At 36.8% G+C, this 17,337-nt stretch overlaps 1 protein-coding gene across 1 annotated transcript; it reads right to left on the bottom strand.

Moving 5' to 3' along the window:
• Nucleotides 1–923: 923 nt before the first annotated feature.
• Nucleotides 924–11,250, bottom strand: LOC137401917 (uncharacterized). The gene is made up of 6 exons (XM_068088390.1): nucleotides 10,572–11,250; nucleotides 7,836–8,030; nucleotides 7,538–7,633; nucleotides 7,270–7,325; nucleotides 4,513–4,686; nucleotides 924–1,373 (listed from the first exon to the last, which is right to left on the bottom strand). Exons 1-6 carry the CDS (start codon nucleotides 11,248–11,250, stop codon nucleotides 924–926), a joined length of 1,650 nt encoding a protein of 549 aa, XP_067944491.1.
• Nucleotides 11,251–17,337: the final 6,087 nt, after the last annotated feature.

The raw sequence follows: 17,337 nt of genomic DNA, 5'->3' as shown, positions 1-17,337 counted from the left end.
TTATTGCTGTTGTTAGTTAAATTACGTACAGTAGTTTAGGTCTACCGCTTGAATTAATATTTATTTTATTATTGTAAACATAAGTTTGAGATAGTTAATTATTTATTTTATTAATATTTATTTCTGTTACATTTCTGTTATTTCTGTTGCGCCTTTATGGAGTCGTGCTCCCTCAAATTTATTTTATATCATCTCAAACAAGTCTCATTTACATTATACTCTGTCAATTCCTGCTAAGAACTACTTTTTCGACAACCAACAGTACCCTTTCTTTTTTCCATTACTACTTTGGTCGTGGGCTGTATGACAGTGGAATTTCTAGTGTATTGGTATTATACTTAAACGACTCCACAGAAAAATGGTTAAATTTGTTGATGAGATTTTCGTACAAGGGTTTGCGACGTTGTTGATGAATAATTTTTGTAAGTTGTGTGCACATGCATTTATCAAAAAAACTCTCAAACATTGGCTCTTCTCGTTTGGTCATCGGATTACAATCATTATTATTATAATTCATACACTATGATTGGAGTACTATGATTATCATAATAAATAATATATTAAATAAAAAATGTATATATTAAAAAATATATACATTAAAAAATATAAATATTTAAATAAAATATTGCTGTTATCTCTGGCCGTTATCATTGCACCATCAGCTTGTAATAAATGATGCGAGTATATTCAATATCTTTCATAGCATTAATCTTGTGCATCGAGAAGAAAATATAGCAGAGCTACAGGCTTCTTTACATGAATATATTTTCTTAGCCACAATTCCAATAGGTATCTAAAAATTCACAGCTGCAAAGGCTGATTCTCAGGTTATGTCAGGTAGAATCTTATGTGCATTTTTAAACAGTCCTGACAACCATAACAACCAGGTCAACCATAACGACAGGACAACCACAACAACCAGGTCAAAACATAACAACCAGGTCAACCATAACAACCAGGGCAACCATAACGACCAGGTCAACCACAACAACCAGGTCAGCCCCAACAACCAGATCAACTATAACAACCAGGTCAACAACAACAACCAGGTCAACCATAAACACTAGATTAACCTCAACAACCAGGTCAACCGTAACAACCAGGTCAACCATAACAACCAGGTCAACCATAACAAACAGGTCAACCATAACAACCAGGTCAACCATAACAACCAGGTCAACCACAACAACCAGGTCAACCTCAACAACCAGGTCAACCGTAACAACCAGGTCAACCATAACAACCAGGTCAACCATAACAAACAGGTCAACCATAACAACCAGGCCAACTATAACAAACAGGTCAACCACAACAACCAGGTCAACCACAACAACCAGGTCAACAATAACAACCAGGTCAACCACAACAACCAGCTCAACAGGGATAAGTCAAACAGGTGTAAAAGCTACTAATTATAAGTTATCTTTTAATATATTTCAGTGAGATATCCTAATTATACTATTATATATATTGTTTATATGTATACAAAAATTGCTTCTGCTGTGGTATCATTGTGTAGAGGTCAGTGTCGCAACATTATTAATTAGTTCATACACAGAGCAACATAATTTAAAATGGTAAAATTGAATTGTTAGCTATACTTTCAAAATAATAAAACCGTTATAAATAGTTTTTATTATACATTGAGACACAGGAATATAATTGTTTCTTTAGCTCTATAATGTTTCCCTCAAAGGCTGAGTAAATGTTTAACAACTACATGTAATTGGCTAGTGTAAGCCAGTTGTTAGTTTCACTTTCTCTTCAGTAGTTGCTGTAAAGGATCTTTAAAGTTTGACTATAAACCAGCTGTTATAAAAGGATCTTCTATGAAAACCTACATCTCTCTACCTTCTTAAATACGCTGATTAGTAACAGTATTGTTCATAGTTGTTAAGGTTTATATAAACATAGAGCATTTCATAGAGCTACTCTCCTAACGTATAATAGTCTTCCCTCTAGTGACAGCATCATGCAAGCCATGTAATTTTGAGCTATGCAATAAAACAGCAAGTCATTAGCGTTCTACTCACCAACCTATCACACTGAGCAAACTTTGGAACCTCTATTGTTTATTTGCTGTCAGTTGGTTGTCAAAAATAAATACCATCCTGGCATGTGTCCAGTGTACAGCTGGTATTAATTATAAACAATGAGATCCAACAGGATGTTGAGGTATGCACACAAGGTAAGTGATTATTTATATATGAAGTTCTGGTAAACCTCATTGACTCACTGATATTAGCGTATGGCTGTCATTTATAGTAAACAAACCAATCACAGATTTTCAAATGACATATTTCTGCATCCCTCAGCTTGAATTAATGATCCAGCTAAAAACCCAAAAATCGATTGGTTATTTCTCCCTTTTTATGAACATTGCTGTAAGACGTTTTGTTCCTCATCTGATGTTATACTCAGTGACAACCATAACAGGTGGCTGTAGTGTTGAACCAGGCAGGTTTCTAGGCTGGCATCAACACTCGGATAAAATAAATCAAGTGTTGACTACAAAATCCACTGATATCTAATTTTGGTTACTTGCCATCAGTAGGATATGCTGACTGGTCTACTGCAACTATTATTGATACTAGGGTGAAGGACTTTAGCTAAATCATCCGTGTATAAGATGTCATTCCTATACATGGTCTACATGAGCGATGATTTATACTTGAGTAATAGCTCATGTGAATTATTAATCCGCATATCAAGCAACTCAGGGGGATTCTGCTGCTAGGCGGAGGGTTGGACATCAAGCAATTCAACCAGGAGCTATTCTCTACCCCACCATCTGTCTGCTATGCTCATACAAAATGATGATGACATCTGAACCCTCTTGCTGACCAACTCTTAAAAAATTTGGCTGCTAATTTATTTGTTGTAAGCAGACATAATAGTTCTTTGTCAAATGTTCACTGATGTACAGCCACCTGAACAGGCAAGTTGGTGGCTGTTTATCACCCAATACAGCTAATTTTTCGCCAAGCACTAACACAAAGACATGCCTACATATTGGCAGACAATTAATCTCTTTCACTGAGGTGCATGATGCTCCATGTTATTCTATTAATTGATGTTTATACAGTACCACATCAAACATAACTAGCAACTAGCTATTAGTATTTTTACAAGTACCAGTAATTCTACCGAATGTAGTCATAGCTAAAAGTATTAACACCCTCATCATCAAGTAACATTAATTAGGTTTATACTCTTTAATGCCAATCTCTGGTGTCCAAATCAGACAAATTACATTAAAAATGCTTGAGAAGATTTTCTATCCTTTAAAAACATTATGAAATAAAAACTATGTCAGTGGTCACTAGAGGCGGGCCATGGTGAACTGGAGAATTTTCGAGGCATAAATTTGCATCAATTTCTAAGCCAATTCTTCTTTGAAAATGGTTTTATGGTTAGCAGTCTTAATATCATTAGAAATACTTAATTCTCAACTTTCAATGATGTGCAATATGCATGACTTAAATAGAACATGCAGTAAGAAATATATTCAAAGTTAATTTAATTTATGCTAAATGGACTGGGTAACAGAAGCTGAAGGGTTAATACTTTTGGCCATGACTATATATTACTTAAACGGAAATCTTTAGTTCTTTCTGGCTGTTTTAAATATTTTAATTTGAAGCTGATGCTCCAAAAATGCTCAAATCAGTCATTTAATATCCTTAAACTGTTGATAAAAGATTAGCTTGAGGAGACAGTCTGGTCAGAGCAATACTCTGGGCTGCTAGGAAGCAGTCCAAAGTCTGATATCTTATCATTTAATAAATAAACCTCTCGACATTGACACTCCTTTTGTATACAATCCACGTCATGGACTGTATAAACAGAGCATTGCAAAAAAGGGTTAACTCCAATCAACCATGTAATGGCATCTCTCTTAACTCTGCATTAGCAAAAGGGATGCCTAGCAGATGCATTCCTGACATACAGATGCAGTCTCCTCTTATGAGTCCATTCGACCCTTCAGCCGCTCCTTCTTTTTGTTGAGTTCAGTGTCTTCAACATTTTGGCTAAGGAGTAGAAACTTTTCCCTGAGTTTGCTATGTTGAACTCACAAAATCTTTAGCAGCTTTGCTTGCAAGAGGAAAGCTGTACTTGACTGGCTCCTCTGACAGGGCAGAAACAAAAACCGTTATTTCATCCTTGTCATCAGCACCCCTGCTCACTTGGGCTCTGGCAACACCGTCCTTGTTGTGTCACTCACCGGCTGACCCCTCCCACTCTCCTTAACGTTTAGGTGGTGGATTGATTTTGTCTGGCGAGGGGTTGTACCTACTGACCCTAGGTGTTTTTCTCTCCTTGCTAGGAAGACGGACTGGTGCTGGACTTGCGGGCTCAGTTGGCTCTCATAGAATTAAGTTTTCTTGTTTCAGTGATTTCTCTAGTTCCTGGATCCTTCGAAGCTGCTGCAGCCGGCCTTCCAGCTCTTTACTGAATGTCAAGCCACTGTCTTTGACTTTGCCAGCTCCAGCTCTGCTTCTTCCTCCTGACCTTATAACCTCTAATGACCTCATAACCTCTAATGACCTTATAACCTCTAATGACCTTATAACCACTAATACCCTTGTAACCTTTCAGATTGGGCCCTCTTTTTGGCTCTATGGTGGATGGGGCCTGTCCAAGCTTCTCTGGGCCGGCAAGGATTGGTTTCAACTTGCTTTCATTCTACACCGAGGACTGGCCCTTTCATTCTACTAGGCACATATGGTGTGCCAAACCTTTTCTACTAGGACTTGCCCTACAAATTTTGCTTGCAATTTGGGGTCGTCCCCTCGCCTTCCTATGTTATTTAGAAACAACACTAAGTCTCCGGGTTCTTACAGGGAAGGCTCTTCTTAGTCATCTGCTCCTCTCAGAGGGCTGTTTATGCTTCAGGCAGCGTATTCAACGTCTTCACCACATCTTCATGAAATGGCTGGGCCCTGGGGGGGGGGAGGGGGAATTGGATTGGATTAACTTTCTCAGGCTAATATTAGTTCCCTGTTGAACACAGTTGTGATACTTCAAAGTACAATACGCTCTCCTACAACATAAATAATTTGTTCCAGGAAAATATATGTTGTAGGAAATTTACCTTTCATTTTTATTATTTTTCCTTGTTGGTCTATTTTTTTGATAAACTCTTTTGTTAATAGAATTTTCATATCAGATTTGTTTTCCTACAGAAGTTGTCTTCCCTTAGCAACAGTGTTACCCTCTAAAGATCCTGTCGTGAAGTGCTACCATAGTTAAATAAACTCTCCTCTGAGACCATGTTGCTAAATATTGTACTTGGTAGTAGGGTACTGTATTGCATATATATAGGTTATGTACACTGTGATGTACTTCCTCACATTTTCTCTTTCTCTACTTTCCATTGCTTTTTAATAGTAAGCGTAAACTTTTAACAAATGAATTAAATTTTAATTAACATTTCAAGTTTGTTCTTCTATTCACCTTTTGCTAGAGTAAAAACATGTAAACAAATGTTAGACTACTGCAGAGTACATTGTGGTAGATGTGATGTATTTTTACTTATTATTTATATACATTCATTATATTGTATTGTACATTCATTGTGTGTACATTCATTGAATTGCTAAACTCAAAGCCCAAATGGCAGTTGGATTCTTCTCCCTTTTTATGAACTTGGCCAAAGGAATGTTTGTTTCTCATCTGGTAATACATATAGTAGCAATCATAACAGGTGGCTGAAGGTGTGAACCAGGCAGGTGCCTAATCAAGGGTGATGTCAGAGCTCTAATAAAATGAATACCATGCTAACTACAACTACAACACCCCCTAATATCTTATCACTTAATAAATAAAACTCTCGACATTTAGACTCCTTATGTATACAATCCACGTCAACGACTGTCTTATCCGAGCATTGCGACACCTATCATCTGAATGCTGCCAAGAAATCATGAGAATAATATAGCTTATCTGAACCATTTGTGTCAATAATTCCACCTCATAATTGCGACATGAATGAGCAACTTTGACCCACCTAAAAAAAAGCGTGACAGCAGTCAGGACTATGTAATTTACAAAAACTGGTCAATTTTAATCTGGAAGATTTTTAATGAAATAACATTCATTTATTTCAAGTTTAATTTAGTTTGATAAGGAACCATGCTTTATATTGCTGGGTATGAGACAATATATTGTAATTTATAATTAATGGTGCACTCCTTGACATAGCCTAAAGTCATCAACAAATTCCTCATGGTTTATTGAACTAAAGGCTATTTCAATACCCGTATTTTACCCTACTAGGAACTATCAGTCATGTTCATCAATTCGACATCATTGCCGCCTCATGTAGCCAAGTTATGAGTTTCAAAGGAAGTATTTAGTTATATAATTTGGTTGATTAAGAAAGTCTAACAGTGCAATATGTACGGATGAAGAGATGAAGTGGAAAAAAATAGATATATTTATTCGAAAATGATGAAATACAAGTAGGGCGTGTTACAATACAAAAAACAATATAATGGGATTGCTCTGTCAATGTGTGTCTGTGGAGCACATGCGTGTCTTTAAAAATTATAGGCCTTCCTATTTTGTTGGCTGGTCATTTCTTTATATGCTGGTTTAAGCCAGGATGGATCGAATCATCTTTTCATCTCAGATTGACTGAGTCGTAGGTCGGCAGGCATCTTTAGAGTCAGAGGTTTTAAGTAGAAGGCAGGCTAGCGTCCCCCCACCATTAACTGTCCGGGTCGTGACATTGATTGCCTGTCAGATTTGTGTCACCCGGAGCCTGTAGGTATGTGACAAATTGTTCCAGTTTCCTCTGCATCACAACCATATCTAAAATGCCAGGCATTTATCATTATTATTTATATACAAACAAGAGTTGATTTTACTAATGAACAGGAAGATATCAATGACAAACCTCTATCAATCTACTAAAGTCTATCAAAAGTCTGTAACCATTTTAGTTGAAAGTCATCTAATGATACTTGAAGATCAGTAAATCCTCAATTATCATGAAATGCAAGCAGCACCAACATATCCTCATAAAATGACCAGGAGGGAGTAATGATTGGTCAATAGTAATCACACAGAATTAGGCCTTCAGGATGGTACCTCAGCTAGTATAATATATAATACGAACAGGTAATTTTTAGGTAATAATAGTGTGAGGTAAGAAGGGCTAGCAGCTACGATGCGTTGTCAATTACAGATGCAACTGACTTATCTTCCTCAGTGCTATGCTAACATTGGACTAGTAAGACATTTACATAAAATTTTATCGTTTGCCTGCTGCTCAGTTTCCTTTTGCAGTGTTTTTATGTGTTGTTTAGCCTCAGCTAATGCTACAACATAGTGAAAAAAACAGCTGATAGACGTGCTACAGTTTACATCCTTGCATTTAACAATCACGTTAGGTGCCCAATAAAAAAACAACATTTACCTGCTAACATGATTTCGAAATGCATCATGTACTTTCAATTACAGAAATAACTGACTTATCTTCTCCAGTACAATACTAACAATAGACTAGTGAAATAATAACATAGGAAGTTACCTTCCGCCTGCTGCTGAGTATGTCTTTGTAGAGCTGAGACTTTATGGTCACTTTCTATTTGCAGTGTTGTTATTCTTTGTCTAGCGTCATACAATGCTACAACATTGTGAAAAAAGAATTTACTGATAGATATGCAACACTTTCCCTGCTCACATTCGATGATCACAGAACATGTAATTTAGCACATTCACCTGCTAACCAGACGTCAATATGCATTTTCAATAACAGAAGTAACTGACTTCTCTCCCTCGGTACTATACTAACAATAGACTACTGAAACATTTATGTAGGAAGTTACCTTCTGCCTGCTGCTCAGTTTTATCCTGTAGAGCAGAGACTTTCTGCTCACTATCTCTCTGTAGAGCGCAAATTTTCTGGTCGCTTTTTTTCTGTAGAGCGGAAAGTTTCTGGTCGCTTTCTCTCTGTAGAGCGGACAGTTTCTGGTCATTTTTCTCTTGCAGTGTTTTTATCTGTTGTCGAGCATCATCCAATGCTACAATATAATAAAAAACACCTGTGAATAGTACAAAGAGCCGTCAAGACGCAATATGATGTACAAGTGTAGAGGTCGAGGGGTGTGTCAGGCCGAGGGGTGTACAAGCCAAGGGATGAACAGGCCGTGGGGTGTAAAGGCCAATAGATGTAAAGGCTGAGGGGTGTAAAGGTCAATGGGTTTAAATGCCGAAGGGTGTAGAAGCTGAGGGGTGTAGCGGCATATAGGAGTACAAGCCGAAAGGCGTAGAGGCAGAGAGGTGTAAAGGTGGAGAGTTGTAGAAGCAGAGAGGTGTAGAGGTGTAGAGGCAGAGAGGTGTAGAGGCGGAGAGGTGTAGAGGCACAGGGTTGTAGAGACAGGCAGGCACAGAGGCAGGAGCCTAAGAGCACAGGCAGGCTGGCCTGGCAAATATGCTTTGCAGAGTTCATACTCAAGCTGCAACCATAAAGAATAGTCTTGATCAGCTCGGCTATATGGCCGGCTGATATTTAGGCAGGCTGACTGACATGGGCGGGCAGGTTACCAAACAGACTCAACATTAGTGCAATCAAGTCAAACAGTCAGCATAAAAAACATGCTAACGTGGTCCACTCGGTGGCAAAATGTGCGATCATTGTGAATTTGGCAGCATAGCGTATGATCATTTTTTGACTTGATGAGAGTGAGCAGGCTTGCTTGCAGGCAGGGCAATCAATTCAGCTATTTGGTGAACAGAACATATAACCATTATCTACTAGGAAGCAAAAGCGAGCAATCGTTGTCAACTCGGGGGCCAAACGAATAGCCGTGATTGACTCAGCTAACCAGGTGGGCAAACTGGCTGGCAGAGAAGTGCTGCCAAGCTAGCGTGAGTCAACACAAACGGGCACAGGTCGAGCAGGCGGCAGCAAATGTGGCTGGTAAGCAAGCGACCTAGCAGACAGGCTGCTAAGCTTGCCACTTGTTTTAAGAGAGGAGAGTTGCAATATTAGTAGCGGTGGAGGTGCTCAGCTAGCCAAATGCTACCTATTTGCTTGAGTTTCTTGAAAACTAAAATTTACTGCATACACGCAACCGTACCCTCCTGCAGGGGGTTACTACACAACAGTTTGATCAACGAGAGTTTGGTACACCGTTCGGTATACCGAAAAATAGCTGTAAAAGTGTTTAGTTATTGCCTACCAAGCCAAGCAAAAGACAATATCTGATGTGTAAAAGTGTGACTTGAATAAAATCTATTAAGATAATAAAGCATATTTCACAATTATCATTCTTACTGGAATTAAGGTTGCATGCATCTGGTAAAATTAACCTTGTCGTTTGGTAAGGAATTATCTAAGCAGTACTAGCATACACAGACAAAGGCAAACAACGAGACACAAGCAGGTACAGGCAGGTAGACTTGAGTGAGCATGACCAAGCCATGTATTCAGTAAGCTACTGACCTGACTCAATATCAGGCAAAAATTGTTTAAAATAGTTGTAAAATCCTGTAGTTATTGTGAAGTAGCTATTAGTAGCGTGTGAAGCAAGACATGACATGACTAGATGTTTGGTTCTAATAAAATGAAAGCTCATTTCACATCTACCAGTCTCATGGGAATTAAGGTTACGCGTATCTGGTAAAATAAGGTTAGTTGTTTGGTAAAGAATTTTCTAAGCAGCACCAGAAAATATAAAATTCTAATAGGACTGAGCACCATACGAGCTTTTCCTGCTAGCATATGCCATAAAAAGTTGAACCACACATTGTCTTAGAGCTTGTAAAATAAGAAAGAGTTAATCTAATTTTAATCTTTACATCAAAGATTAGTATTGTTATAGATTTAAAGCCTGAATATTAAAGCAAGAGGCTGCTACAATATGTATTTTAGCCTGTCATTCAGTTTACTACTAAACATGACAAAGGATAGAATCATGTTATGTTAATAACTTAAACTATTTAACAAATAAAATTATGTGGATAATCTACAGCAGTGTAAAATATGGTTGTAATACTTTTTACTTTCCATCCAAAACTGCTGCATAGATGATTAGCTATTCATAAAAAAGGAGTGTAATGTTGAACCTCCAACCTCTGCTTGAAGGAATGACTCACTAGTCTACCACCACATACAATAATCATAGTATCATTACTATTGTGTTAAATTCTTCACATCTCATACATTTCAAAATACAGAAATATTAACAGACAGAATAGAGTGGAACACGAGAGTCAAGCTACTGAGTCTGCTACAAGAAGTCTATATTTAAAGAGCTGCTAACATCACTTCAATCCTACCAGTTTTGAATAATGATATTAATTTAAATACTCAGTCTATAAACTGTTCAGCTGGAGGCTGGAGACAAGCAGCACTCTGTCTATGCAAGACTCGGTGAGTTTACAAAGAAATAGAGATGCAACCCTCCAGGGCATGTCCCAGGTATCAACAGTAAATGTATACAATGAATGAACTACTAGCATTTAGTTTAGATTTTCAGTAGAGAGTTGCTGAGACTGAAGAGTTTAGCAGTAGAACAGTTCAAGTGAGTAGCTGGCATCACATTGTATAACAAGCCTACCTTCTACTACTGAATGCAGCAGCCACCCCTTTAATAGCTCTGATGACTCCTTCTTCTTATAACACTCAGCTTCCTCCAATGGAGTCCTGTTCTGTTTATTCTTTATGTTGAGAAGTGAAGATGCAGTCACTAGAGACACGGATCTTAACATGACCTTCAGAGCAGTTGTCTCTCCACTGCCTGCTGCATTGTGTAGTGGAGTGTTAAGGTAGTTATTATGTATGTTTAATAGGGAGTCTCTCTGTAGTGAGGAGAAGCTGTAGAGAAGGGACTCTATACACTTGCTACTTCCATACCCTGCAGCCACTCCTATAGCTGTGTCACCGTATTTAGTCTTCTCAGCTACAAACTCGTATTTTCTCTCATCACTCACTGTGTCTATCAGTAACTCTACACACTCACTGTATCCCCCCTTTGCAGCAAGGTGTAGTACTGTAGTTCTATCATTTCTCTTCATCCAGAGCAACTCATCTGCTGTTCTTCTAATTGGTGAGAGAAGCAGATGACATGCTTCTGTGTGGCCTACTGCTGCAGCTACCATCACCGATGAGTATGAGTCATGCTTGATAGTAATCAGTAACCTCAGTAGCTCAGCTGGTTGGCATCTCTCTAAGGCTGCTCTCAACTCATGCATGTCTATCTTTCCAACTCTAACATAACTCTTCAGTAATCTCTCCATGTTTAACTGTAACATATGTACTGCACTCTATTAGCTGCTGCATACAGTAAATTATGATAGAAAAATGAGTACAAAATGTGACTCAACTGCAGAGTTGGAAAGGTGCCAGCCATAACCGAGTGGCTGCCAGTGAACCCTGGATATTTACACTGTATAAAAAGGAGTCCAAGGATGTATTACTCTGGTAGAGCTGAAATACATGAAATATATGCAGTAGGAAGTATTTGCTGGTCTGATTGTGACTAAGGATTGAGACAAGAGCCTCCTGAACTTAACTCAACCTCACTACATGACAGACTCTTTGAGTCTCCTCAGGGTAGACAGTGATAGTCTCAGGAGGTCAGAGTTATATTATAATCACACTGACTCAGTGTCTTTCCCCATTTACTCTATTATTCCCAGTAAGTACAATATCAACCTATGCTAAGATAAAAAATAAGTTATACTTACCTGTTTTTATTATCTTTGTCACCTGCTCTGGCTACTACCGGCTTTTTTATAGCTTGTAGCTGGTTATAATAATGTTATCTGTCTCCTGATTGGCTGAGCTGAATAAGAGTTACTCAAACAGTGATTCATGATGAATTTATAAGATATTGAATAAAGGAACAAGAGCTAGTTGTTACTGCAGCTTTATGATTGGCTGGTTTTACAGCCTTGTAATTGGCTGGTTTCATTTTCTGTTTAGTATTTAAAGTGAAGTTTTTCTGCTTAATTTCATATAATAAAATAACAAACATTAGGTTACTTTTACTAGTAACAGACTGGCCTCGGGCACTGTAAATAGTCACATTGTGACCACTGGTAGTAATGTGACGAATAGCATTTTTTATAGAATAAACCTTAATAGAATTTGTGTTGCCGCAATTAAATAGAATTCACGGTAGATATCCGTTTTAATGTAGGTACTAAGTACAATGTGTTATATTACATTTTAGTAATAATCAATCACAAACAGTTATTAGTCAATGGAAATATTTAAGGATTTGAGTAAGTACATGTATGTTAAATATCCCAGCATATCAACCCCTCACACTCAGCTAGCAACAATAATGTATAACATATAGACACTTGCTAGACAAAGTCACTCGTAGTAAGTTACATGTAGCTAGTGGCAGATGCTAGTCAAAGTGTACTAAGTAAGGCTAGTGCTTTTTAGATAAATTCCCAAATACCAAACACTTAGTTTAAGGGCAAATAATAAACAGCATCACTTTGAACATCACTTTGACATTCTTTTAACTATACAAACCCACAATAGCAAATGACCGGTAGAAAAGTGTTCTCAAAACTGTGCTAAGAATGACTCGGTTCCATTAATAGCAAACAATTTTAATTACCTTTGAAAGCAACAAGTAGAAACAATTAATAGCTGTATCAGAATAATAGTAGTTTGTTTGACGTGCTCTTGATACTTTGATGTATGTAAAAACTGTTTACATTTACGACGGTATGTGAGTGACTAGTTTTAGTCTAAAAGTTGTGCTTATAGATGCAACAAATGCTTAAATGCAGCACATAGGTGTTTTGCTCTTCTCAAAATAATGTTTGGACGTTAATATTGGTTAGTTCAGCTGCGCAAAAGAAGAGTTAAGGTCAAAAAAACATTATGAAAGGTATTGAATAGTCAGAAGATGTTTGTTCTATCAAATGCAACATTCAGATCACAATTGGTGGAGCTAGCAAGCAAATATTCAGTTTCAAAAATTTTAATTTTTGTTTCTGCAGGTAGTAAGTACGGTTTGTTTATGTCACTTGTTTGTGAATGTATACATTTGTAACATCTGATAAATTATCACTATAAAGCTTGTTAAGTTCCAGATTTATGAAATGTTATTTAATGGCATACTTGCGGTTATCCTAACACGGCTGGCAATTGATCGACCCTCATAACAGCTCCTCTTCTATTGCATGTAAATGTCAGTTTTGACAGCAAACTGTAGCTAACATATTGATGAATGCAATGAGCTTGTATGCAAGTATGTTAAATAGAGTATAACATGAAATTATACCTCCAAACTTTGTACAAAATAAAAAAATTCAAAGCACTAACAAATTACAAGGCAGGGCAACAGAACCAAACATGCTTTACGTATCATCACAGGTTATTTGCAAGCAATAGATATCAACTGGTAGAGATATTGCTCGGCTTCCCATGCTTGTTCTTTAGAGGTCCTCAACAAGTTAGCAGATTTATTGCATTCAATAGGGTTAATGACATTAAGGGTTAAGACATTGACTTCGCCTGTAAAAGGGTCAAACTTATCTTCCAAAATTCAGACAGGCTATTTGCAAAATACAACACCACCGTCTATTTGACCGCCATTATATAGGAAAGGTTAAAAAATAGAATGCAATGTCATTCAAACATAGGTTTCATGGTAGTTTTTGTAGTATACAATCCTAAATTATAAAATGAATAACTGCTGACATACCCTCCAAGTCATCTTGCTCTGTCATTCATCTAAAGTTCTTCTGCAGATAACAGAATAATCCCTGTGTATAGTGAGTGTATACATGGTCAATCTTTGGTTGGTCACAAAATCGGTTGGTAAACACACAAAATCTTTAATAAATAATGCAGGTGTGATGCAGGACGGAATTAAAACATGTGATACCACTTCTCTATCTGTTTAAAAAACAAGAGAAACAGAGCTATAAACAAAGTATTAATAATAAATTACTAGTTAAAGGAAATTACTAGAAATTAGGTTATCTAACATTCCTTGATAAGTTATAAAATCTGCAGTGAAACCTGCCGGTGATGACAGCATTTTTGGTACTTTACTTAGTAATATATTATAGTAGAAAGATACTTCTAGATAGCAATATTAATTTCAGGTGAACATTTCCTCTCTTCCTTTGTGAAACAAACAATAGAAACACTGTATGTCTCGACAAAACAGCGTTCCAACTGGTAAGAAGTTTGAGATACGAGATGAATTCTGAGCCAATACATGCCTTGAGATATGAGACAAATTAGAGATACTAGCATACGAGACAGTTTCAATGCTTACGAGAACAGCATTGCTCATTCTTTCTCCTCTAATAAAAATGATAAAGAAGGCTAGCTATGAGTATAAGTGATAAAAAGTCTAAAATTGAAGCAGAATGATCTTAATCGGAAAATACAAAACAATGAAAACGAAATTTGAATAAGCTTAAGGTAAAATAAAAACTTATTTACAATTATATGCGTAATCAGCTAAATTAATTTAGGTTAAATGTAAAGTATATTTACTGTTGCGTAGACAAAAGTGTAGTGTTCAGAATGAGTTCTAGTCGAGTATTTCCTGAACCACTGCTAGCCTCTACCGTCTGTCTTAAAGGTGAGAACTCTATACAGTACTGCATATAATTATGTTGTTTTATTGTAGATCATAACCATTACATATGTACTTAATGTACATTATAAACGGGAGACAAAAAATAGTGAGGGATAATTTTGTTAACATCTCTAGATGCTTTACCTAGTAATACATAAAAGTACTTTGATATCCTAAAATAACACTCTTCCTATAACATAAAACAATTCAAATCTTGTATACGGTAAAACCTCCAATTGAGTGCACTCTCTTTTTTAACACCACTTCTCTTTGGCCGCCACTATGAGAAAGGTTGACAAATAGAGAGCAACCCTCTATTTGAACGCCACCTGTATTTGATCACAGCTTTGACTATCTTTGATATTTATGAACCCATAATATCAAATGATCAGTAAAAAAAAGTTTCCACATATATGTATTGATAATAAGTTGATTTGTCATTGTTCACATTAATAATAATCATTATTAATGTGAACGATTCATTTATGTTTAATAACGATAATATTTGTTACCATTAGTAAAGTTTGTTTATGTCACCTGTTAACGAATATATATTTGTATCATTGGATAGATTGTCATTGTATAACTTATAAATATGTAGATTTATAGCATGTTATTCAATAGCATCTATGTGGTTATCTTAACACGGCTTAGAGCGGATCAATGCTCATAACTCCACTTCAATTGAACATAAAGAGCTAGTTTTGGTTGCAAACAGTAGCAGACATATAGATGAATGCAATGAGCTTTTATACAACTTTGTGAACCATGGGTATAAAATAAAAACATGGCTTCAAATTTAGAGTGAAATACCAATTCAAAATGCCAACAAATTACAAAGAATGACACAGGCTATAATATTATCACAGGTCCATTGCAAGCAATATATATCAACTGGTAGAGATAATTCTCGCTTTTTTGATACATATTTACTGAGAGATAGCCGGCAAGTAGGTTAGCAGATGTATTGCATTCCAAATGTTTAATATTGGTCCACCGGAAAGGAGAGCAGAGTATAGGCAACATTTGTTTTGCCCGTAATAGGGCCAAATTTATTTTCGGAGAATTCTGATGAGCCATTACAAAATAAGAAACACCGCCAGCCCCTATTTGAATGCCACCTCCAATAGACTGCCACTGTAAAAAAGATTGAAAAATATAGCGCGCTGGCGTTCAATTCAAAGTTTTATGGCAATATATTTTAATACACAAGGTAATAATTTATAGTTAAAACCAAGGAAATTCTTTGAAGTGAAAAATTCTAAAAAAGTCAAAACTTTCCTCACTCTTGTTTTCTATTGGACATGACATGTACTAAGCCTTTAAAGAAAGTACTGGGATGCTGAAACTGGAGCCAACCACCTAACTATCTAGCACGACCATATAACTGCCAGAATAAGTGAGTAACTGGGAAAGGAACAGCGCAAAATGTAACAAGAAGGCTAAGCAAGAAATATGGTAGCTAGTTGGGATGATCAGGGTACATGATGAGCTGAGATAAGCAAGTCTAGTGGGTGGTGAATAAGTAAACATCTCTTTAACCCTTTAGCGACGGCCGGCTTACGGCTGGGAAAATACCAGCGGACGGGGGCAATTACTAGGGCGATTTGAGCTTTCGACGTGGCTGCATAAAAACTGCAATAACTTTCATCACAATTATGGTAATTACATCAATTATTATGCATAAGAAAGCTGAGAAATTTCTCTACAAGCTGATATTTTCTCTATGCAGATAGCTTGTAAATGCTTACCAGCAAAAATCTCAGATTGTTGAAGCAATAATTTATTTATTTTCACGTTCATTTTCCATTGCATTTTTCTAATTGTTAAAAGTAAATGACAGTATTGTATAAATACTGGTTGCAAGGATTCATAGGTTCACAACAATTTTTAAAAGAAAGTGGTCATTGGAGTGCCTTGAAAGTGGAGTTATGAGCTCCGAAGCATTACGGGAGGGCCATGCGAAATTCTCAGCGACCAACCCAAAATACCAGCAGAAAAATGAGGCCTGACATGGTCGCCTAAGCTTAGCTATAACTTAAATGCAAATTGATATGAAACTGCAAATGAATATGCATCTGAAAGCTGATATATTTTCCTAGAGACTGAGATCTTTTCCTCCAAGTAGCTTGCAAGTCTTATCATTTCGATATCTATTTATTCGCAGTTATGATTTTCTGCAGTCAAATTTATATGTATTAATTAGAACTATAGATATATATACCAGTAATTTTACCTATAAACTCATTGCACAGATTCATGTGTGCTGCAGAAAAGATTAGCTGGTTGTGTACAAGAAAAATTGAGTGGACAACCTGTATTCACACATTTGGTGAAGCAGCAAAAGACAGGAAGCAACATTTATTATAAGCAGAAACAGCAAATCATGGACTGCTACATTGCAAAACAATATAAGAACTGAACTCTTTGATTAGGTGAGTGCCCTGAGGAGAGCAACAATCCACAAATACAACATACTAATGTACCACAAATACCATAGATTATGACATTTCAGCGAATGCAACGTTGTACAAGCTAGCAATACAAAGCAATGAAGCATTTGCAGAAACTAAACAAAATACAATTTGTAAATAAATCTAGTTAGCATGACAAGGATCAAAACATGACTCGCACAAAGATACTCCACAAGTGACTCCACTGCGCCTTCAGCTTGCTCTCGCTACTCACCGATGTATACAGACAACTTGTGCGCATAGCGAGAGACAGCATCGCAGAGTGCAAATAACTTTATTCCAAATCT

Source organism: Watersipora subatra, chromosome 8, assembly GCF_963576615.1.
Source record: "Watersipora subatra chromosome 8, tzWatSuba1.1, whole genome shotgun sequence".
In the NCBI taxonomy this organism is placed as follows: domain Eukaryota; kingdom Metazoa; phylum Bryozoa; class Gymnolaemata; order Cheilostomatida; family Watersiporidae; genus Watersipora; species Watersipora subatra.
This window is presented reverse-complemented; position numbering and strand designations above follow the sequence as displayed.